This window comes from Leptodactylus fuscus, chromosome 2, assembly GCF_031893055.1.
Source record: "Leptodactylus fuscus isolate aLepFus1 chromosome 2, aLepFus1.hap2, whole genome shotgun sequence".
Classification (NCBI taxonomy): domain Eukaryota; kingdom Metazoa; phylum Chordata; class Amphibia; order Anura; family Leptodactylidae; genus Leptodactylus; species Leptodactylus fuscus.
In genome coordinates this window covers 43,036,059-43,060,472 of record NC_134266.1, presented here as the reverse complement: position 1 = coordinate 43,060,472, position 24,414 = coordinate 43,036,059, and the positions used below count along the sequence as shown (strand labels likewise).

The following is a 24,414-nucleotide window of genomic DNA, read 5'->3' as shown; positions in this document are numbered from 1 at the left end:
CCCTAGGTCACATTTTCAGAACTAGCAGCTGTCTTCTTTTCTAGGTAGTTACCTATACTATGAGGGCTGGAAGACTATAGTAGCCAGCCATCTCCTATAATACATTTGGGAAGAGGTAGAAAGAAGGCTAATTGGGGGCCAGGTTCTGGTTTTGATCATAAGACCAACCATTGGAACAATTCAACTTAAAATAATCCCCAAAGGAAGTTAGTAAAATTAAACTCCTTCAACAACCCCTTAAATTCTGAATGTTATTGTATGGGAATTGCAATAGGAGCAATAGTAGCTGCTGGTGAACCCTGGGGGGAGCTGAATTCCTCCCACTTTCCCTTCCTGCTTGCTGGTCCTATCCTAAGCAATAGGTGGCAACTGGTCAACGGGCCTTTCCTATATAAATGACAACACAGAACAAAAACAAGACAAACAGCAACAAAGGTAGGGCAGCATGCCAAGGGTCCAGTAACAGTTCAGCAAGGCAGTAGAGAATAAAAATCCAGGAGAGTAGTCAAAGGGTAAGCCAGAGGTCAGAGGTAAGCAATACAATAGTAGCAGAAGAGGCGCTTAGCAGGGACAAAGTCACAATAGCCAGTCTATGAGGGCTGATCTCTAGTTTATAGGAAGCCCAAGATCCGCCCTAGGCTTGATTGGAAGATAGGCTGTCAATCACACAGGAAGGCTAGAATTAACTATTTGATGGACATAGGGAACAAGGTGCAGGAGATGGTTGTGGTGGAAATTCAATTACAGAGATAGATAGATAGATAGATAGATAGATAGATAGATAGATAGACAGATATATCAGTGTTCACACAGTGCAATGAAAAACACTGAGCAAGGAATCAAACTGAACTCGCCTCCTGCGCCTCAGCGTGCAAGCGTAGGATGGCGCAGAGACCCGAAAAGGCAGAGACATTACAATCATAGTTTAAAAAGTTATAAGAAAATCTTTAGTTTAATAATGTTTAAGAAAATTTGTAAAATTAATCTTTTATTGTAAGGAAGTACCCAACACATTTTACATAAAAAAAATATTCATATGAAAATCCAATGAAAATTGAGAAAAATATATGCACAATATTAAAAAGTTCTGAGCTACTATGCATTATATATTCAATACATATTGTTTAAAATGTTTCACAACAAATATTCATGCAAAACCTGCTGTGTGGAATTCACTAGGGTTCACAAAATCAATTAGAGAAAACTAAATAAAGTAGTTTGGTAACCTTTCTTTGAATATTAATAGGGTAATTTACACATGAATATTCAGCTAAACAAATTTAAATGGTACCGCTTGACTTGTTAAACTTACTAATTCAGTTCATGAAATTATTGACATTAAAATGATCATCCTAATCAACATGTAGGTGATGAGTCTAAGAAGTCATTCCCCATAATTAAATTTTTTCTGAGAAACTATTACAGGGAAATGAGATGCAACTTGTATAGACTAATAACTAAATGACAATGCATTCTTCATCGCTTAAATTATAGTTGATGAAAATTTGGAATGCAGCATACAATCTAAAAAAACTAGTAGAAGTAGAAGTTTGTAGGTTAATTGCTCTTGTTCAATAAGTGGCAACTTTTTATTTTTATCCAATTTTTATTTATTTAAAGAAATGTTTTTAAGAATTTCTAACAACAGGGAGAATTTGTTAACTGCTGTTTCCTATACCAGTTCCTATTCATTCCCCTGTTAGCGTAAATGTACCTGAATTATTAAGAAATGATGATCTTTTAATAATTCTAGAACATACTGCAATGTCCAATGCGCCCTTCTCTGGCTTGCCATGATCTTCGCCTTGTCTCACTCATTTCTTTAAACAGTGGTGAACAGGTAGAAAAAAATGGAGAAAGCGGCAAATTTATGGTGAATTTTCTGGTGCAAACTGGCATTTTTATTTTACTATATTCTCCAATACATCAGTTCTTTCCTGAAGTGTCCTTATGGTATGTTTACACGGGAAACATTTGATTCCAGGAATTGGAATTGCAATTGAAAATTTGTTTTCTACATTTGAATGAAGTTTTGTCTATATTGTGGGCATAGATTTTTAACAACCCAACTAAAATGTACCAGTTGTGTCCTTCCTTACATTTCTTATGGACTCAACACATCCTGAAAATGTGTGGTAAAAGATGAATAGTGTGAAAAAAAATAATTTTGAAATTAATTTTGAAATTGTGCAACAGCAAGACCTCCCCTAGAAAGGGCAGGATCAAGGCACAGTATATTACCGTCCCTGCTTTACAGATCACCGTCCTCGACAGCCAGCGCCGCACCTCCCATGAGGCGACCTGAAGCGAACGCTTCAGGCGGCGCTATGCCAGGGCCTCAGGGAGGGCGGCATTTTTGCTAACCTAAGCCAGTCCAGGACAAGCTGTCCTGGACTGGCTTAGCACCGAGCGGTGGTTTGGGGAGGCCACTGGAGCAGCGCTGCTCCAGCAGCCTCCCCTCATGCTCAGGCAGAGAGCAGGCAGTCTCCGGGCCTGCACTCTGCCAGCGAACGGTGCTAAGCCCCGCCCCCTTATATTTGCCACGCCCCCTCCACTCAGCCACACCCCTGCTCCACCCCCTCCCCCGGCGGGGGGGGCGGCTTTCTGTAGTTCGCCTCGGGCGGCGAAAGAGGCAGGTTCACCCCTGTCGACAGCCATATTATCAGCTGAGGACTCGTACTGTATGAACTACTGGAAGGTCTTAGAGGATTCAGATAACTGCTTTCTTCCTGTAACTCATATATCAAACCCAGTTACAAGAGTAAACAGCAAAATACACACACACAAAAAAAAAAGCAATGTTAAAATGTGTCCTAAAAGTCTATTATGACCTTATAGAGGCAGTGTATGATTAGAAAAGTAAAATAAAAAAAAATTATATTTTTTTAGCAGTACAGTATTATATATATAAAAAATAAAAATAAAATCTTATTTAGCACTGAAAGAGACACCAAAATGATTTAAATAAACCAAAGGAAAAAAATAAGTTGTAACCCTCAAAACCGCATGTACAAAACCCCCCAAAAAACCTGATGTTCGTGAACCAGGGAAAAATGTCCTGGTCCAGAAATGGTTAAAGTTTCCTCATTTGGACATACTGCAACATTAAGTTTCCTTTAGAAGGTTTGATGATTCTACAATACATGGAATATCTGAAAGAGTTTTCGACTAAGGCTCCACATTGTAGAAACGCCCCATTTTTTTGTTACAGATATTGCTGCATTTTTTGTGGCCAAAGCCAAGAATGGCTACGAAAGGAAATGAAAATACTGCACTTTAATTATAAAGGTTTCAATAGTAACTGCTATTCTAAAAGGGTAAAAGAACTTAATTCAGAAATAATAGTAAATGTACAACAAACACAGGAAAGGCTACTGGAATGGATGTAACATGTCTACTCAGTAGTAAAATATGAAATATGGAGAGAACTGATATTAAGCTTAAACTTTGACACCCTACAGTCAAGGAACCGAGAAAGAGAAATGTACTTTGGACCATAATTGTCCTAAATGTGTCTTTGTAAGCGTTGGAGTATGGCGTTGTTTATTGCATCGTTTATGGAAATGTTCATCTATTTCAGGATTTTTGGATGAGATCTCTAAATTTCCACCATGAATTTTTCTTTTCCATATGAATGTAGAAAAATATTCTTCTTTTTCCGCTATCCCTCTTTCTTAATCTACCAAAATAGAGGATTTCAGCTCAAAATGTTACATCCCTTTACACAAATACTCTGTTCCACATCTGAATATCAGGTCCATTTTTTGATCAATTTTACCTTTTCTATATAATGTTTTCTAATCACTAACCCAGGAAGACAATTGTTGAAAGGTCTTCTAATATCCTACCTCATGGACCATAGGGAGAAAAAGTGAGGCAATCTTCCACTGCAATCTATAATATAGAAACTGTCCCACAATTTTACCTTGGCATTGTCTAACTATTAGATACCCCTGGGTACCATAGTGTACCCCAGAGATTCTTCATCTGTGCTGGTCCAGCAAGTCACATAAATCAAATGTCAACCTGAATTTCTCAGCTGGTCTTAAAAAATCTCATTATACTTCCAAACCAGTCCTCCTAGAGTCTAATGGAATACAAGACACATATGCAGTTGCTCATACAAGACATATGTGGAAGATACAGTCCTATGAAAAAGTTTGGGCACCCCTATTAATCTTAATCATTTTTAGTTCTAAATATTTTGGTGTTTGCAGCAGCCATTTCAGTTTGATATATCTAATAACTGATGGACACAGTAATATTTCAGGATTGAAATGAGGTTTATTGTACTAACAGAAAATGCGCAATATGCATTAAACCAAAATTTGACCGGTGCAAAAGTATGGGCACCTCAACAGAAAAGTGACATTAATGTTTAGTAGATTCTCCTTTTGCAAAAACAACAGCCTCTAGTCACTTCCTGTAGCTTTTAATCAGTTCCTGGATCCTGGATGAAGGGATTTTGGACCATTCCTCTTTACAAAACAATTCAAGTTCAGTTAAGTTAGATGGTCGCCGAGCATGGACAGCCCGCTCTCAAATCATCCCACAGATGTTCAATGATATTCAGGTCTGGGGACTGGGATGGCCATTCCAGAACATTGTAATTGTTCCTCTGCATGAATGCCTGAGTCGATTTGGAGCGGTGTTTTGGATAATTGTCTTGCTGAAATATCCATCCCCGGCGTAACTTCAACTTCGTCACTGATTCTTGAACATTATTCTCAAGAATCTGCTGATACTGAGTGGAATCCATGCGACCCTCAACTTTAACAAGTTTCCCGATGCCGGCATTGGCCACACAGCCCCAAAGCATGATGGAACCTCCACCAAATTTTACAGTGGGTAGCAAGTGTTTTTCTTGGAATGCTGTTTTTTTTGGACACCATGCATAAAGCCTTTTTGTATGACCAAACAACTCAATCTTTGTTTCCTCAGTCCACAGGACCTTCTTCCAAAATGAAGCTGGCTTGTCCAAATGTGCTTTTTCATACCTCAGGCAACTCTGTTTGTGGCGTGCATGCAGAAACGGCTTCTTTCTCATCACTCTCCCATACAGCTTCTCCTTGTGCAAAGTGCGCTGTATTGTTAACCGATGCACAGTGAAACCATCTTCAGCAAGATGATGCTGCAGCTCTTTGGAGGTGGTCTGTGGATTGTCCTTGACTGTTCTCACCATTCTTCTTCTCTGCCTTTCTGATATTTTTCTTGGCCTGCCACTTCTGGGCTTAACAAGAACTGTCCCTGTGGTCTTCCATTTCCTTACTATGTTCCTCACAGTGGAAACTGACAGGTTAAATCTCTGAGACAGCTTTTTGTATCCTTCCGCTGAACAACTATGTTGAACAATCTTTGTTTTCAGATCATTTGAGAGTTGTTTTGAGTAGCCCATGATGCCACTCTTCAGAGGAGATTCAATTAGTAGAACAACTTGCAATTGGCCACCTTAAATACCTTTTCTCATGATTGGATACACCTAGCTATGAAGTTCAAAGCTCACTGAGGTTACAAAACCAATTTTGTGCTTCAGTAAGTCAGTAAAAAGTAGTTAGGAGTATTCAAATCAATAAAATGATAAGGGTGCCCATACTTTTGCACCGGTCAAATTTTGGTTTAATGCATATTGCACATTTTCTGTTAGTACAATAAACCTCATTTCAATCCTGAAATATTACTGTGTCCATCAGTTATTAGATATATCAAACTGAAATAGCTGCTGCAAACACCAAAATATTTAGAACTAAAAATGATTAAGATTCATAGGGGTGCCCAAACTTTTTCATAGGACTGTATATGGCAGATACTTGTTACTCAACCTCTGACGAGAACCTAGTCAGCAGAGTTCTCTCAGCACAAGGTCCAGTCTTCTAAGCGATACTCCATAATCATCACATTAGACTTGATCCCAATGGCAGTAGCAGACAGCTAGCTCCCCAAGGAACCAGTGGAGAAAAAGGAATGAGCCAGATAAGGAAAAACCAGGGAACATAGAGGCAGTGTGTTACATGATCACACCAGCACCACCCCACAAAAATATTCTACTTCTACTAAAAAATATTACCATTTGTCACATTTAGAGGCAAAGAAGACCACTATGACTACTTGGTTATAAATAAGCTCACAAACAATTCCCGACTTCTTGAACATACCGAGAGCCTTTTCCACCTTGGAAAGGCTGGACATATGTAGAAAGAAAAATATAATACCCAGAAGAAAGAGCAGGAAAGAAGATGAGAAACATTTGAATTCTTAAAAGGCTGCAATTCACCCTCTTCCACTCAGTGGTCACACAGACACAAATAGGATATTTAGTGACTTTGTGATATCTTGTTTCCACAAAACCATATTGGGTTCAGAAAGTTTGCATAACTTGTGATACTGCTACATACATTTGTACATGTCCAGCTATGAAGACAGATTTGGCATAACTGTATATGTTTTAATATATATTGTTATATCTACTTAGAATGGAATAAAGAGGGTTATGCAAGGATAAATAAACTTGACCGATCTATTATCTGCACTGGATAAGCCTTATTGCTAATATATAACTCTGGAATAATTACCCCCACCACCACCATGACCAACTCCCCCCCCCCCACGACCGACCGACCAACCAACTCCCCCTGCATACACTGTTATTCCCCATAGTGGCACCTACACACATGTATGCCCCATAGTGGCCCCTGCACACAGTATTACGCCCCATGGTGGCCCCTGTCCACACTATTATGCCCCATAGTGGCCCCTGCTCAAAGTATTATGCCCGATATTGGCCCTTGCACACAGTATTATGCCCCATTGTCGACCACCCATGTACAATTATTATACTCTGGGAACTTTTCATACCTCTGAGTATAATAATCAGAGACCCAGGGGAGGACACAAAAATAAAAAACAATGTTACTACCTCTCTTGGGCTTTGGCACACTCCTGAGTGATGTCAGCCATCTTCAATGATGGAAAAGATGTCACTTGAGCCGGGCTTGCATTATGAGGACGCAATCCCCGACCCAGTTGATGTCTGGGACATCACCAAGTAGGCCTTCCGGAGCCAGGAGAAGTAAGTTACTTATCGAATGTGTCTAAAGTGGAATGCGGAACATAAAAAAACACTTTTACTTACTGTAAGTGTTTTTAATGTTCTGAAATTCCGCTTCAGACACTTTTGATTATTGAGGCTGTAATTTCTTTAGACTGGAACAAAAAGTCTGTTATTATGCTAGAACTGAGTTTTGACACGTTTTGGACAAATTTTTATATATATATATATATATATATATATATATATATATATATATATATATAAATTTCGCCTGAGGCTTGATCATTCCATTTGTAGATTGCAGCTGGGGAAATTGCAAGTCTTGTTTATCTGACTACTCTGCTGACTCTCTGCTCTACTCTAGAAACCAATGGCAGGAGTAGAGCAGAGTTGGTCATGACAAAGAGAGCAGCAGCGGGAGAAGCAGCACACAGAGACTTTTGAGCCCTCTGGAAATGTAATCATCGAGACTTCGAGGGGCCTGCTCATATATCAGTAACAAAGTTTATCCAATATAGGGAATACTCTTGTAAGGTTTAATATAACCTCAGTAATAAAAAAATATGATTTTTTTTAAAATTGTTTATTATTATTTTTCTATATTGGTGTAACATAAACAACCTATTGTAGCAATTTCCCGCATATAGTACGGCAAAAATTTAGTCTTTCCAGACATACATTGAACTTCCTTTCACTTTGGCCAATGAATGGAAATATTCCACATGGATTCACTTTTATTTCGCTTGCCAGAGGTGATTCGGAAGGGCAGAGTGCACTACAGTTAGACCATTATTTAAGATGTGCAGACATTGCTAATTAATTCTTGGCATGCATACGCCTGCTCTTTAGCTAAATAACTACTTTTCAGAGCTTGATTTTCTTTCCTGTCTAAGAGAGCATAAAAGAGGTTATATTATCCAATGGAGTCATAAAATTCAGCCGCATATATGAGATATACATTGCCTGAAAGAGCTATAAAACAAATCAAGGTGATTTTGTGATCTTGAAGCAAAATTGCCCAGCCAAGTTTCTGCCATACATTAAAACAAAGTTTTCCTTTTGCTGGAGTGAGATAGTAATAATCAGGCAGCAATCTCTTTGCTTCCTTGTTTTTCGTAGAAAAGAGATTCAAATGAGAAAGGTCAAGGATTAAGCATAGATTAACATTTTGCATCCTTTTCAATCTCCTACTTCCTCTGTTGATAAACACCATAAACCTTGTCCTTGACAATAATTTCTATTACGTATTCCCTGTGTATGTTGAATTTCAATGTTCCAGTGGAGAATAAATGAACCAAGAAAGATTCTTTAAAGAATAATAAAATAAAGACTTACAATTTCTAGTAAATAATAGAGAAAGATAGATAGATAGATAGATAGATAGATAGATAGATAGAGTTACATTATTTTATGCATTTTATTCAATTTAGAAAGCAAAATGCTTACTCTGCATATGGGGTGCATGCTGTCCTATTTTATTTAGAGTACATGTCATAAATTAAAGTTGCCTGTCCTAGTTAAGGATTTCACTGCGCAACATCAGGCAGTAAATTTGAACTTTCAAGGATAATATATGGCTATGACAATATTGGCACATAATAGTCAATATAATCAGGGTCCATTCTCTTCCATGGGAGTTCCAAGAACAGCAAAGCACGTATGCATGCAGGGAGTTGTAGTTTTACAACATCTGGAGTCCCGAAGGTTGCCTACCTCTGTACTACACCAATACAAATCTTCAATGGTCCCGAAAATCACAGTATCCATATAACATTGCCTGACAAAGTCCAAATAATAACAGCAAGGGAGTGCCTATATGGAGTGCAGAGGTAGCATTAGGTTAAATCCATACCTTAAAATGGTTGCCCAATTTTTGGAGCAAACTCAGGAGTAGTTGGGATCAGTATAAAACAAAACAAAAAAAAGCTCACTTGTTCAGTCCTAGTCCCCTCTTCCTTTCACAAGGGCATAAAATGTATGTAATTAATAGAGATGAGCGAGTAGTATTTGATCGAGTAGGTATTCGAACAAATACTATGGTATTTGAAATACTCATACTCGATTGAATACTATCGCTATTCACAGTAAAGATTCGATTCAGAACCAGCGTTGATTTGCCAAATGCTATACAGTGTACAGCAGTGGTTGCCTGCTGTCTGCTTCTTTCTATCCTCTATCTTTACCAGAAGCCCCTGATGAGCTAATTACATTAGTGAAATGCGTAGGGATAGATGGGGACTTTTGAGGGATAGTTACTCTGCAATAGTGTGTTAGGGTAATAGGTTTTACACATGCAGGCTTTCTACATGTGGCTAAAAGCCGGGATGCAACATTGTTGCAGTTTGGGAAGCCTGGAGTGATTGAGGGTGGAGGAGATAATTACCCAGACCTCAGATGGAGTGGTGATAGTTGTATCCTCGTCTGGGGGGTCTATGATTATTAGGGGATTCTTCTCACCCTCACCTATACCACTAACAATCATTGTACCAAATAACCCTTGCCATGATTTTGGAGGGTTAATGTTGGATGAGCGCAAATAGGGGGAACAGGGGACGTGAGCGCCATTAATCAAAGCATCCTGTTACTTCCCCTAGGGGTTATTATGTGGCAGAAGGCTAACTAATAGAGGTCGGTATGGGAGACTATGAGTGATATATCCCACAGGATACTATGACCTAAGACCACAACCCCATAGTTATTATGTGGAAGAAAGCTAACTAATAAAGGTCAGTATGGGAGACTATGAGTGATATATCCCACAGGATACTATGACCTAAGACCACAACCCCGTAGTTATTTATACATCTAGAGCTGAATATATATGTTTTTAGAGTTCATTTTATGCACTAGGTTACGTACCTTAAATAAAGTAACGCACACTATAGTTCTTTTCTATTTATCTTTTTGTATTTAACATATGATAATTAGAAGAATGACACAAGCTACTATAACATTTATATATCCAAAGGAAACATACCATGGATATAGATAAGGGGCATTTCAAAATTATTGATATTGATGGGCTTGAGAAAAAATAGATGCTATTATTTTCCCAACCCTAGAGCAAAAGGGTTTATAGGGGTTCTCCAGGGACTACTTCATCAGTTACTTTCTCCATTGTCTCCTGGTTGGTTAAGACCATTGGTCACATGATCACAACCAGCACCTGGCCCCCAAGTTGTTCCATCTCCTCCCTCGTCTTCCAAGTTCACTACTAGTTTTCTGTACTATAGGGGCTGGCAGATTAGATCATTATAATAAGCCAGCCCCTATAGTACAAGTAACTTGCAGTGAGAGAGCGGGGAGGGGGCAAAGGGGTCAATTGCTAGTTCCAATAATATGACCTGGGGTAGAACTAGCCCAGTAACACTGGTGAAGGTGTTAATTTTTATTGATCCTTAATAAAGCATGTGAAATTAATTAAATGTTCTGCTGATCTAAATTTTATGCTGGAGTGCTGGAATTTTCATATTTGAAAAAATTCAAGAAAATACCAAATTATTCCACCATTGCACTGAAATAGATGTTTTCCATTCTTGCCATCTTACTCAGTTTTGTGAAGCACAGTTATTATCAAACATCCAGGGCTTACTTTGGATAAGATTACCAATGTAAAGAATTGATCTTCCCATGATTTTGTTTTCATTTCTTAAGCATTTCCTCTATTTGCAGTTGCCCCTTCATTAAGATAAGATTAAATAATCCTTTAATAGTCCCACCATGGGGAAATTCAGTGTGTTAAAGCAGCATCGATAATACAGTAATATTTGACAAAAAAAGAACACATACAAGCGCACAGCAGATAGAAAAATATACTAGGAGTCATAGAAACTAAAAAGAAAAAGAAAGACTTCAGGATCATTTAGTTCTCTGTGCGGAGTGATCTTCGCTTAGCCTGGTGTTGATTATACAGCCTGACCGCGGTTGGGAGGAACGATCTCCGATATTGCTCCAAGTTGTAAGGTAATTCCATAATAACTGCTTGTCTTTAAACGCAACATTGGCTGTGATTATGAGACACTGTTTTGCTACAGCATGACACTACTACCCAGCATGGTAAACATAATCCCCTCTGGAGACAGGAAGGAAGTAGGCCCAAGGAAGAATCAAGTTAGCAGGAAAGAAGAGGAAAACCCACCACATTAAGGTCTGATTCCACAGCTTAGAAAAGGACTATGGGAGAATTGTATGAACTTGTCACCTATTTAAATGGTTGCCATGACTTGACTTGAACTTTCTGTACTGGTTGATTTGTGTAAGATTTGTTATTTGGATGTTGAACTTGTCATTGATATGAATGAACAGATCTCTACTACCCTATACTGAAAACATGTGGACAAAAACAACCTATTATGAGTCCCCAAACTGTTAGGATTATTCCACAAAGTCAGTTATTAAAAGCACATAAGATACGTAGTGATGATATACAGTGTGGTGGACAAGTCTGTCCAAAGAGGATGTGATGGTGATGGTGTATAAGCCGCGTAAACAAACTCAACCCATTTAAATACATTTCAATTAACTTTACGGCCGTAAAAATACAGGCGTAAAACGAAACCAAAGATATCCATTACCGTCTATGGACAGTGATTTTACGCCTGTATTTTTACAAGCCTGGCGTTACTCCGTGTGAAGGCTCCCTTAAGGTGTTTCTTGTTGTTTCTACCTAAGATCCAATTTGATCAAAACTACTATATAGAAATGCTAGTCATGTTAGTTTTTCAAGACAGCATTGTTCATCTATTGTTAAAGGTAATACAAAATGCCATGTACATAGCAAAGGGGCAGAAATTGCTTTGGGAAGATATATTTTTTTTACCTATCACTGCTCCAATGTCATATATACACTCACCGGCCACTTTATTATGAAGTTCATATTTTGAGTCCAGAAGGGCCAAATGAGACCTAGGAGATCTCCCAGGGACCCCTGCAGTTAGAGAATGGGTCTAGTAAATACTCAATATTCATTGATGGCACAGGCTCATTTTTGTGTTTAGAGGCACTGGTTCGATTTCCAACTATCTCCTGGTTTTCTCTCCTACACAAAGTGACTTCTTCCCCTCCAACAGGTCTATGCATTATATCTTCTCTAGATACAGGGTCAGAAGATTTGTAGGCAGCTATCATATTGAACCTTTTAGATTCGATGACTAGTAGATTTTTTTTTTTTTATTCCTTCTTTGCTTAGGACTTGACTTTCCAGCTTTTATTCTATTTTCAAACCACCCTCTTCCTTGTCCTCCTTTTATTTCTTTCTCTTTTCTATTTATTTTTGCTACCTGAGAATTATACCTCTATAATATTATACCTATATAATATATTATACATAATATAACAGTTATATTATGCATTCCGTATTTCTTAGATATTTTCATGGAGTCTCCCATGGCATTGGACCCATTACATTACTTGCAGATCACATTTGTCTTGGGAACCTTCTCAATATATCTTGGTGCTCCTGTCCAGTTTTAGCATTTATAACTGTGTCTATCTGTCTTGTATATACAATCTCTATTCTTAATGCTACAGTTTCTTTTCTTTAATGTATGTATGTAGGATTCTATAAGAATTGGAAAAACTTATACTGTTATAGTTGAGGTTCTACACTTACCCAGTATATAGGAAAATACCATAAATAAGGTTAATTGAGTTTTCAGTGAAAGGCTGTATTCACACAGAGTAACGCCAGGCGTTTTTTGTGTGTTTTTTGCACATAGCGCCGCGTTTACGCCGCGTAGCGCCGCGTTAACGCCGCGTATACGCCGTGTTAACGCCGCGCTATTTAGCGGTGGTGTTGCCCGGCGTTAACGCGGCGTATACGCGGCGTTAACGCAGCGCTACGCGGCGTAAACGCGGCGCTATGTGCAAAAAACACACAAAAAACGCCTGGCGTTACTCTGTGTGAATACAGCCAAAGAGTGCTGTCAGACAAAAAATAGGTATAAATGATAGGTCATCTTTTTTATGATTTTAAAGTACCTCTATGTATTGCAACAAATATATTAAATCACAAATAGCTGCCTTAATAGTCCTTAACTATTATAAGTGGTATTTCATTTTGTTGAATCCTCTAATTCAGTGGTCCTCAAACTGCAGCCCGAGGGCCACATGCGGCCCGCCATACACTTCTGTCTGGCCCCTCCGACAACGCCGGCAGGCGTGCGTTTATAATGAAGCTCCTGGGGAGCTCGGGCCAGGCCATGGAGCGCACTTCACTTTACCTATTGGAGGGCACCGCTCCCGATGTCTGTGCGACCTGCTCTGCCTCCGGCCCACTGTTTAAAAAGTTTGAGGACCCCTGCTCTAACTGATAGAGAGTATATATAATTATAATCAGTTCCACGCGTGACCAATGAGGCCAGGGATTGGTTTACCACCTCTAGTCTAAGAGGGAGCATCCCCAGAGACAATGGGGGTATACAGCAACAAAGCAATATATATATATACTCCCAGCCTTTCTTTATATGTTATATATACAGTCCTATGAAAAAGTTTGGGCACCCCTATTAATCTTAATCATTTTTAGTTCTAAATATTTTGGTATTTGCAACAGCCATTTCAGTTTGATATATCTAATAACTGATGGACACAGTAATATTTCAGGATTGAAATTAGGTTTATTGTACTAACAGAAAATGTGCAATATGCATTAAACCAAAATTTGACCGGTGCAAAAGTATGGGCACCTCAACAGAAAAGTGACATTAATATTTAGTAGATCCTCCTTTTGCAAAGATAACAACCTCTAGTCGCTTCCTGTAGCTTTTAATCAGTTCCTGGATCCTGGATAAAGGTATTTTGGACAAACAATTCAAGTTCAGTTAAGTTAGATGGTCGCCGAGCATTGACAGCCCGCTTCAAATCATCCCACAGATGTTCAATGATATTCAGGTCTGGGGACTGGGATGGCCATTCCAGAACATTGTAATTGTTCCTCTGCATGAATGCCTGAGGATTTGGAGCGGTGTTTTGGATCATTGTCTTGCTGAAATATCCATCCCCGGCGTAACTTCAACTTCGTCACTGATTCTTGAACATTATTCTCAAGAATCTGCTGATACTGAGTGGAATCCATGCGACTCTCAACTTTAACAAGATTCCCGATGCCGGTATTGGCCACACAGCCCCAAAGCATGATGGAACCTCCACCAAATTTTACAGTGGGTAGCATGTGTTTTTCTTGGAATGCTGTTTCTTTTTGGACGCCATGCATAACGCCTTTTTTTATAACCAAACAACTCAATTTTTGTTTCCAAAATGAAGCTGCCTTGTCCAAATGTGCTTTTTCATACCTCAGGCAACTCTATTTGTGGCATACGTGCAGAAACGGCTTCTTTCTCATCACTCTCCCATACAGCTTCTATTTGTGCAAAGTGCGCTGTATAGTTGACCGATGCACAGTGACACCATCTGCCACAAGATGATGCTGCAGCTCTTTGGAGGTGGTCTGTGGATTGTCCTTGACTGTTCTCACCATTCTTCTTCTCTGCCTTTCTGATATTTTTCTTGGCCTGCCACTTCTGGGCTTAACAAGAACTGTCCTTGTGGTCTTCCATTTCCTTACTATGTTCCTCACAGTGGAAACTAACAGGTTAAATCTCTGAGACAACTTTTTGTATCCTTCCCCTGAACAACTATGTTGAACAATCTTTGTTTTCAGATCATTTGAGAGTTGTTTTCAGTAGCCCATGATGCCACTCTTCAGAGGAGATTCAAATAGGAGATCAACTTGCAATTGGCCACCTTAAATACCTTTTCTTATGATTGGATACATCTGGCTATGAAGTTCAAAGCTCACTGAGGTTACAAAACCAATTTTGTGCTTCAGTAAGTCAGTAAAAAGTAGTTAGGGGAATTCAAATCAATAAAATGATAAGGGTGCCCATACTTTTGCACCGGTCAAATTTTGGTTTAATGCATATTGCACATTTTCTGTTAGTACAATAAACCTCATTTCAATCCTGAAATATTACTGTGTCCATCAGTTATTAGATATATCAAACTGAAATGGCTGTTGCAAACACCAAAATATTTAGAACTAAAAATGATTAAGATTAATAGGGGTGCCCAAACTTTTTCATAGGACTGTAAATACTATATATATATATATATATATATATATATATATATATATATATATATATATATATATATTTAACACCTTCCCTGGCCACCAGTAAATTTTCTGCCTTACATTTCTTAGCTTTTTCTGACAATAGTGTGACTGGTTGATTGAGAAATGTATTTGAATACCAATATAATATCTATCTTTTATTATAAAAAAAATCATGGGAGCGTTTCTTCAATGATTTATACCTAAAAACCTAAAACAGAGAAACAAACAAATGTATGCTTTGTTAGCCATAGCTCAGAATGAACTAGTATTGCAAAATTAGGTCATCCGTCAATTATCATCATTTGTTTCAAGTAGAATCAATTGAATAATGTATTTAGTGCAAAATCAAATATAAAACCAAATTGCAATATATATAATATAGATAGATAGATAGATAGATAGATAGATAGATAGATAGGAGATAGATAGATAGATAGATAGATAGATAGATAGATAGATAGATAGATAGATAGATAGATAGATAGAGTTTGGGTGGTGGAGATCTGTTTGTAGAATTGCGTTCCAAAAGAACTGCTAATGTGAATTTAACTCATTGAGTTACATTTAGACCTTTGACATGAAAAGCAAATTTCATGGTCTGTCTCCATAACAACCAAGCTTCTTCTGTCAGGGAACTGTCATGTAAGGATAGGTAATGTGTTTAATCAGATTGTATGAACAACAATTGCCAGCCTTAGCTTACCCCTTGCTGTTTCTATTGTTCTTATCTAGGGTTTGTAAACACAAAACTGTCACTTTCCCTTTTCAATTATATGATGGGTCTATAACTTGCCATTCAAATAGAATGTCCTGGGCAAAATAGAGGAATGCTTTCAGTGCTGTTAATGGAAAGGATAATGCCATAGTATACAATGCAATATAACGTATTTTTCTGATTTTGTTGCGGTTATATTTCTCTCGGCCATTTTCAACTTGACTTTCTATGGGGGTTTTTGAGACACCGCAATGCAGCGAGTTAACCACTTTTCCCAGTTAAACACTGATTAGTCATACTTTAAGATTTTTGGGACATGCAGATTTGAAAGCTAAGATTTTGTTGGTTTGGTTATTCAGTTTGGTTTGCAAGTGCACTGACATTTCATTTCCAGCAATTTTAGTGAATAAGTGTTGTATAGCTAGGCTTTACTGCAGAAAGGGCAAGGATTCTATTTAGCACTCCATTCTTCTCAACACTGTATGGTACTAGTTTGAACTATTTACAAAAAATATATATAAAATCGCTGCTGATGTAAAGGAAAAGCATAAAACAGCTTTTTCTGCCAGCAGATGTCATAAAGCATCATAGGTAGCAGTTGGGGGTGGGTGCAGTACACAATATATATATATATATATATATATATATATATATATATATATATATATATATATATATATGATATCTTAAACAGAAAAGCAAAAACCAAAAAATGGAAAACATGTTTTGTTTTTTTTTAATAACTTTTCATTATTTTTTTTTTTCTTGTCTTTTGCAATAAGAAATCAAGTTGTAGCTGTTTAACCAATTGCAGATGTTCAGGTTAAATCTGCTACATCTGTATAATGTACAATCAGAATAGAAAAGCGATATCATTCACCAATAACTCCAAATATCTATATTCAGCCACTTATAATAGAACATCTGTCCCATCCACAGCGACGTGGTACTTCACACAGTATGTGCTTCAGCTATATGTCAGTGTCCCCCAGGACTTAACTAGGGCATATATAACGTCCCTAATGAATGGCAGCTTAGACACAGCTGTCTGCTGGTGAGAGACTTGCACGTCTGTATGAGAGCGTCACCACAGACCGAGAGTAAGTCTGTTCTCTGCTTGTGAGTGTAAGCCACATAATACAAAGAGGGTAAGCCTGATACTTGTTTTTGACTGCATCCCCATGAGTAACGTACAAGTAAGGCTACTCTAGAAGTGTTACAAGATAGAATTGTCCTTTATCGTGAGAATAAGACTCGGGTTGAGTGATCAGGATCGGAAAAGATTGGATTCCGATCGGCAATTGAGTAAATTTCATGATCGCAATCGGAATTCCAGTCCTGATCTTTTCTGGCGGGATCGAGGTCAGAGGTTATAGGCCCAACCCTATTCATGTATATATCATTGATAGGGCTGAGCAATCGGGATTGGAAAATATCGGATTCCGATCGGCGATAGAGCAAATTTCACGATCGGGATCGGCTGGAAAATGATTGGAAATTGGATTTTAAAATCGATCCTGAAATCTCAAGATCGGCTCAACCTTAAATAAGACAGCTGTCTACATTAAGACATTGTTAGACAATAAAAAGTGAAAGAGCTGAACATAGGGCCAGAGAGTGAGATATATTTAGGTGTGAAACTGCAAGCAAATGATCTGCGATTATTATAGGCTTGTTAATAGGCTTTGCCTTAGACTGTTACAGTTATATAATGTACAGATTAACAGCAATGTGTCACACCAGGACTATAACTGCTATAGACTGTTGCTGCTTTGTCTTCCTTTACCAAGTATCTGTGCCTATTTTAGATAGTTTACTATAACTATATTCCTGGTGCATAACTACCAAGATCAATGCCTACAGTGGGGGAAATTTGCTTGACCTGATACAGCATGTATGGCATGTACGTATCCAGCATTCCTCAGTAACAATTTCCACCATGTGGGTTGCAATCCTACATATTTAAGAGGGCATGCCACATTCAACATGATTATCAAGGTTTCGCCCAATTATCCCTACTTCTTCTAAGCAGAATCTTTAATTGTTTGAATATTTTATTTTGTTGTTCTGTAATTTCTGTTTTGGTTTGTGTGAAAAGGCTATGGGCAGCCCAGTGGTCCACCCAATGGTGCCATAAGTATTTTCCATAAGGTGACATAAGAGATGGCTATAGATCCATAGTAGACAACTACAGGAAATTCTGTGCCTGGTCATAATGCTTAGTGAAGATTTATTATGAAGCTAAAAATATAGTATATTCATTATGGATTAACTTTGCTTATTTGCACAATATAAAAGTAAACACATAGCAAATGCACAGTAAGTGAGTAAGGACAGCAGACGGTAAATGCTACCCTTCAAAATGTATAAACATTGGGAGTTTAGTATTGCATCAGATTATACCCGGACAGTGCAGTCAGTACTTATTGTGACTCCTAATTCTTACACCAATTTCATGCTGCCAAATTGAAGAAAATTATAGGACTGGAATCTATCATTAAATTGTCAAGGAGCAGTCAACAAAGTACTGTATTTGTAATGAGAAAATTCTTATTGACTTTGTAAGTAAAACTGAAGAATACCTTTAGAAAATTAAAGCCAATAAATAGGTGTCGTACTTTACATATGAACTCCCTTAGCTTTAGTTTTAGTTATTCTGTACGGCGAATATTAAGTGAACTTGAAAAAGTGCAAAGACGGGCAACCAAAATGATTGGTGGAATGGGTGGACTGGAGTACAATGATAGATTAACAAACTTGAGGTTATTCAGCTTAGAGAAAAGACGTCTACGGGGAGATCTAATAACAATGTACAAATACATGAAGGGACAATACAAAGAACTTTCTAAGGATATTTTTACTACTAGGCCAGTGACAGTGACAAGAGGACACCCTCTACGTCTGGAGGAGAGAAGGTTTCACCAGAAACATAGAAGGAGATTCTTCACAGTAAGAACAACGAGGCTCTGGAACTCTCTGCCCCAGGAAGTGGTGCTGGTGGATTTGTTAAATAAGTTCAAAGAGGGCCTGGATGCTTTTCTTGAAGAAAAAAATATAACAGGTTATGGACTCTAGATTTTAAGGACACATTGATCCAGGGTTTTTATACTGACTGCCAGATTTGGAGTCGGGAAGGATTTTTTTCCCCTGAAATAGGGCAGTTGGCATGAGCCTTATAGGGTTTTTTGCCTTCCCCTGCATCAACACTGTAGGGATTGTAGGGTTATAGGTTGGACTTGATGGACTATTGTCTTTATCTAACTTCATCAACTATGTAACTATGTATGTAACAGCCCTGTGTCACATAAGAACTGATACTGCTACAGACTGTTGCTGCTTTGTTCTTCTTTGCCAGGTGTTCCTGTGCCCATTTTAGAGAGTTTACTATAACCATATGCCCGGTGGCTCTTTGCCATAATGTCCTCCGTAACCACCAAGATCGGTGCCTCCAGTAGGGAAAATTTGCTTGGCATCCTCAAGTAACAATTTCTAACACGTGGAGCACATGTATTTATGAAGACGAATGGCTTCAAATATGGTGCCATTAGTAAACCAATATGTTGGCATGTGATATGGCTATGGACCAAAGCACAGAGCTACAGGGATGTCTGTGCCTGGCCATAATGCTTAGTGAGGACTTATTCTAAAGTAAGGAATAAAGTATATGAAATATGAATTCATTTGTTTATTTGCACAATATAACAGTAAGCAAAAAGTAAATGTGTAGCAAGTAAGTATAGACAGTAGACAGTAAATGCTACCGCATTAGTATTCCATCAGATTATACTTGGACAGTGCAGTCAGTACTTAATGTGATTCCCAATCCTTACACCTATTTAATTCTGACAAATTGAAGAAAATTATAGGACTGGAATCTATCATTAAAGTGTTAAGAAGCAGTGAACAAAGTGCTGTATATGTAATGAGAAAATTCTTATTGACTCTAAGTAAAACTAAAGTATGACTGTAAAAAACTAAAGCCAATAGATAGGTGTCATACTCTTATGCACAGATGTGAGCTCCCTCAGTTGTCCTATTGAATGGACAAGTCCAGATATATATATATATCACTAGTTAAGCAGCTTTTCTAAACAGAAAATGATTTTGTAAAAATATTTTTTGTATCCTCTTGTGCTAAAGTAGAGATCAGTTAAATGTGGATACATCCGTATCACTATACAATACAGAAAAAAAAAAAAAAAACATTTTAGGGGTAACACGGTGGCTCAGTGGTTAGCAGTGCAGCCTTGCAGCACTGGAGTCCTGGTTTCAAATCCCACCAGGAGCAATATCTGTAAGGAGTTTGTATGTTCTCCCTGTGTTTGTGTGGATTTCCTCCCATTCTACAAAGACATACTGATAGGAAAAAAAATGTACATTGTGATCCCTATATGGGGCTCACAGCCTACATTTAAAAAAAAACAAAAAAACATTTTACTAATACAGAGGGGAAAAAGTCAGAATAATTTTTGTTTATAATTTTTTTAAAATAATGAAATAAAAATAAACACACATAAAACTTATTATACTGTAGGTTTTGTATTGATGAAGTTCCCTATCAATGACAAGGCAGCAAGGCTGTATGATAATGCGCTATAACATGTTTATGATATTATAAAATAAAGTAGGTAATAGTTATGGTGGTAAACGAGCAAATACATTGTTACAATTACATTATAAGATGAAAATGTCAGTTTCTAAAAATATTTTTAAAGAATTTTTTTTTTTTTTTTTTAGGGCAACACATTAATGATCTATCCTTAGGATTGTTAGGAATTCTATCCATGGTACAGTTTAGAAATAAGAGCCGCTGCTACATTACCAAGCTCAACTGTATGTATGGTCCTATCACTATGCCCTATAACACCACTCACTGAATAGTCCTGGGGTTGGACACCTATAACTACACATGATACCAATCTTCCAATCTTCGCACAATCTCTTAAAAAAATATAATAAGTTACACTGCAAAAGCAATACATTTTTAAGGAAAAGATATAATTTCTATCAATTGGTAACTATGTTACATCTATAATATATATATATATATATATATATATATATATATATATATATATATATATATATTAATAGAATTGAACAGTGCAAACTTTTCATTCTGAACGCATAAGATGGCTAAAGTGATCTTTTCTTTCAAATCAAGTCTGATATTAAAATAAAAATTTTAAGATTAAAATAAAATTCTTAAAAGTATAACAATGATGGAAATAGGACAGCACTGCAGGTCCTTAGTCAATGTTACTTCTAATATCGTGCACATTGGACTTACCATCTTCAGTTGGCACATAGATGTTTAAGTATAAGCAATCTTCACTTTGAACCTGCACGTAACTTGCAACTGTATCTATATTGGCAGTAAACCATGCAGGCAGCATATCATTTAGCAATGATCTTTCATCCAAATACTGTGGGCACACTGCAGCAAACTGGGTGGCATTCTTGATATCAGTCCATGATGATGGTGGCTCAGGTGGTTGGAAGCGTCTCTCTCCAGTTGGTGGTGCTGCATAGGGCACTCCCAAATATTGCTCTACAGGTCCCAAAATTTCTATAGATAATGATGTTCTTGTGCCACGTATTTTACCATAGTTCGTAAGTACAATTGGATGCTGTGCTTGGCCGTCAATTATTGTAAATCTTACAGCAAACGCTGTTATCCATAGTAGCAAGTTTGAGTTTACTATGACACAGACAGGAGTGAAGATCAAAGGCAACCATAGTAATCCCTTTGGTCTCGACATTGTTTACATCAACATCAGCAAAGGTGAGATCTCCCAGGCAGAGAGGACAACAACAAATAAATGGCTTCAGCCAGGATAAAACAATTCCACTACGTGAAAGAAGCCACAGAAATTATTGCCTTATTTGCATAATTGCCATCTGTAAGATCCAGATTACTGATTTTGTAAAGCCCATTCCATGAGAGTGAAATAATCACTGGGATGCTATTCCAAATATTGATGTCAGTTTATATGCTTCATTCAGTCATTGTATATTCTAGAAAGGATCCCACGGCAGCAAGCCAACCTGACAAAACAAAGAAGAGTCATCTTTAATACAACAGAATTATAATTCAATTCATATACTATATTTTAATACTCATTTAAAACATAGATAGATAGATAGATAGATAGATAGATAGATAGATAGATAGATAGATAATTTACATATCAACAGATTATACAACTAGAGAAAGGACTGAGCAGTTCTGCATGAATTCTGCCACTTCATTCAAACATTCAACTATATTGGAACATATTTGCCAGCTTTCTAGATATTAAAGAGTCTCCCTCCTCCCCCAAGCATATTCAACTGTCACTTCATATTCAGCCGAACTCCAATTATGGAGATATAGGCTAATAAGAACAGAAAGAAAGGTTTCTCTGATAATTAATTTTACAATTTTACTTTACTTTATTTAAAGCGCAACTCAATTTTCAGACAAGTTTTAATATTCTGGCAGTATTTGTCTCATTAATATATTTTGTTATAAACTTTATTAATACTTTGTGTCGCCTTTCTGTGAAATCCTGCATTTCCTTATTCTTCCCCTTGAGATAGAATCTCTTCTTTCATATGACAGCAAAAGCAACTTTGTACATTTTTTTAATGTCCAAATTATAACTGATTGAAGTCACCCGTCCCCAACCCTCATTTTCTCTACATTTTAACCCCTTCCCAACATCCGCCGTACTAGTCGGGAGTTGGGCGGCTGCCACAGCCACCTGGTGTCTGCTGTATCATACAGCAGACATCATGCGCTAATGCCCATGGTCGGTGCCCACACCGATCATGGGCATTAACCCTTCTGGCACCTCGGTCAAAGCTGACTGATGCGCCATTTTCCCGGAAGCATATGGGTGCCGCTATTTTGCTGGTGATCACCGGCACCTGGAGCAAGCTCCAGGGCCAACGTCACATTGGCATGTCAGCCGGGAGCCTTGTAGACCCTAGGGGGTCTAATAAATGTGAAAAAAAATTTAAAAAGTAAAAAAAAAAAGTAAAAAAATTAAGTATTAAAAATTCTAATCACCCCCCTTTCCCTAGAACACATATAAAAGTAGTTAAATACCATGAAACATATGTATGTTAGGCTTCCATGTGTTTGAAAATGCCTGCTCTGCAAATCTATAAAAACATTTTTCCTGTACAGTAAATGCCGTTGCGGGAAAAAAAGTCAAAAGTGTCAAACTGCCATTTTTTCACTGTTTTGCCTCTGAGAAATATTTAATTAAAAAATGATCAAAGCAATAGCAATTCCCCAAAATGGTATAACTAAAAAGTACACCTGGCTCCGCAAAAAAAAAAAAAAGACGCCCTATGCATACTCGTACACGGAAGTCTAAAAAAGTTACGGGTGTCAGAATATGGCAATTTTTAAAAAATTTAAAAATTTAAAAAAATTGGCACAGTTTTGGATTTTGTTAAAGGGTTAAAATATGAATAAGACCATATAGATTTGGTATCCCCAGAATCGTACCGAAACATAGAATACAGGTGACATGTCATTTTAGCTGCATAGTGAACGCCGCAAAAATGAATCCCGTAAGAAAATCGCACAAATGAACTTTTTCTTCACATTCCCCCCATTCTGAATTTTTTTTCCAGCTTCCCAGTACATAGTACAGAATAATAATGGTAGCATCATTTGTCCCGCAAACAATAAGACCTCATATGGCTCTGAGAGTGGAGAAATAAAAAAGTTATGGGGTTTGAAATGGGGGAGTCAAAAACGAAAATCAAAAAATGCCGTTAGCGGGAAGGGATTAAAAAAGCCCCCTACTCCAAACCCATACTCCACACAATAACTGATCAAGAAGCAGGAACAGCTCTAAATATAGAAGCAAAGGAAAAAGTAAAAAATGTAGGATTTGACAGAAAGTAGCCAAAATGTGTTAAACCCTCCCCCCCCCCCAACATATTACAATATTATCAATCACACAAATACTGTCAAAAAATTAGGTTACGCTTTAACCATTTCAGGATTGGGCCATATTTATTGATTCAGGACCTGACAAATTTTCATATTTTTTTCAAACATGTGGTTTTGAGGGCTATAACATGCATCATACATATGAACTGTATTACCACCCCCACACACACCATATGGTCATAATTGACCTTTGGCTGACATTTTACAAAAACCTTTGCTCTTTGCTGCTTACTTATGTAACTATGGCTGATACACTAGCACCAGTTACAGGAGTTATGTGGCTTCCTGAATTGTGCTGAAGAGCTGGTCTAGGGCCTTAAGAAACCAGCGGCTCAGACAGTTTCCAGACCTCTTGGGTCATATGACCTTTGGTTAGGAGATCTGTATCATGACAGTTCCCAACTGTGCACACAGCCGTCATTGAGCACTGTATTCAAAGTTATTGGGGAGACAGGGTTGTTAGTAAACCATCCTTTTCTTCATCATTGGAGGACCCACTGTAGTAACACCCAGTTCTTTAATTCTTTAGCTACACGATTTTGTGCAGCTGCTTAACACTACGAGGATGTACATATATGTCC

At 37.7% G+C, this 24,414-nt stretch overlaps 1 protein-coding gene across 2 annotated transcripts in view; it reads right to left on the bottom strand.

Annotated features, from left to right (window-relative positions):
- NLGN4X (neuroligin 4 X-linked) overlaps positions 1–24,414 on the bottom strand; it is a 268,537-nt gene that overhangs the window by 131,540 nt on the left and 112,583 nt on the right. For both annotated transcript variants that reach the window (XM_075263663.1, XM_075263664.1), the window contains exon 2: positions 21,170–21,927. In XM_075263663.1, coding sequence (XP_075119764.1) covers positions 21,170–21,641 — 472 coding nt within the window. In that variant the 5' untranslated portion in view covers positions 21,642–21,927. The remainder of the gene's footprint in view (positions 1–21,169; positions 21,928–24,414) is intronic.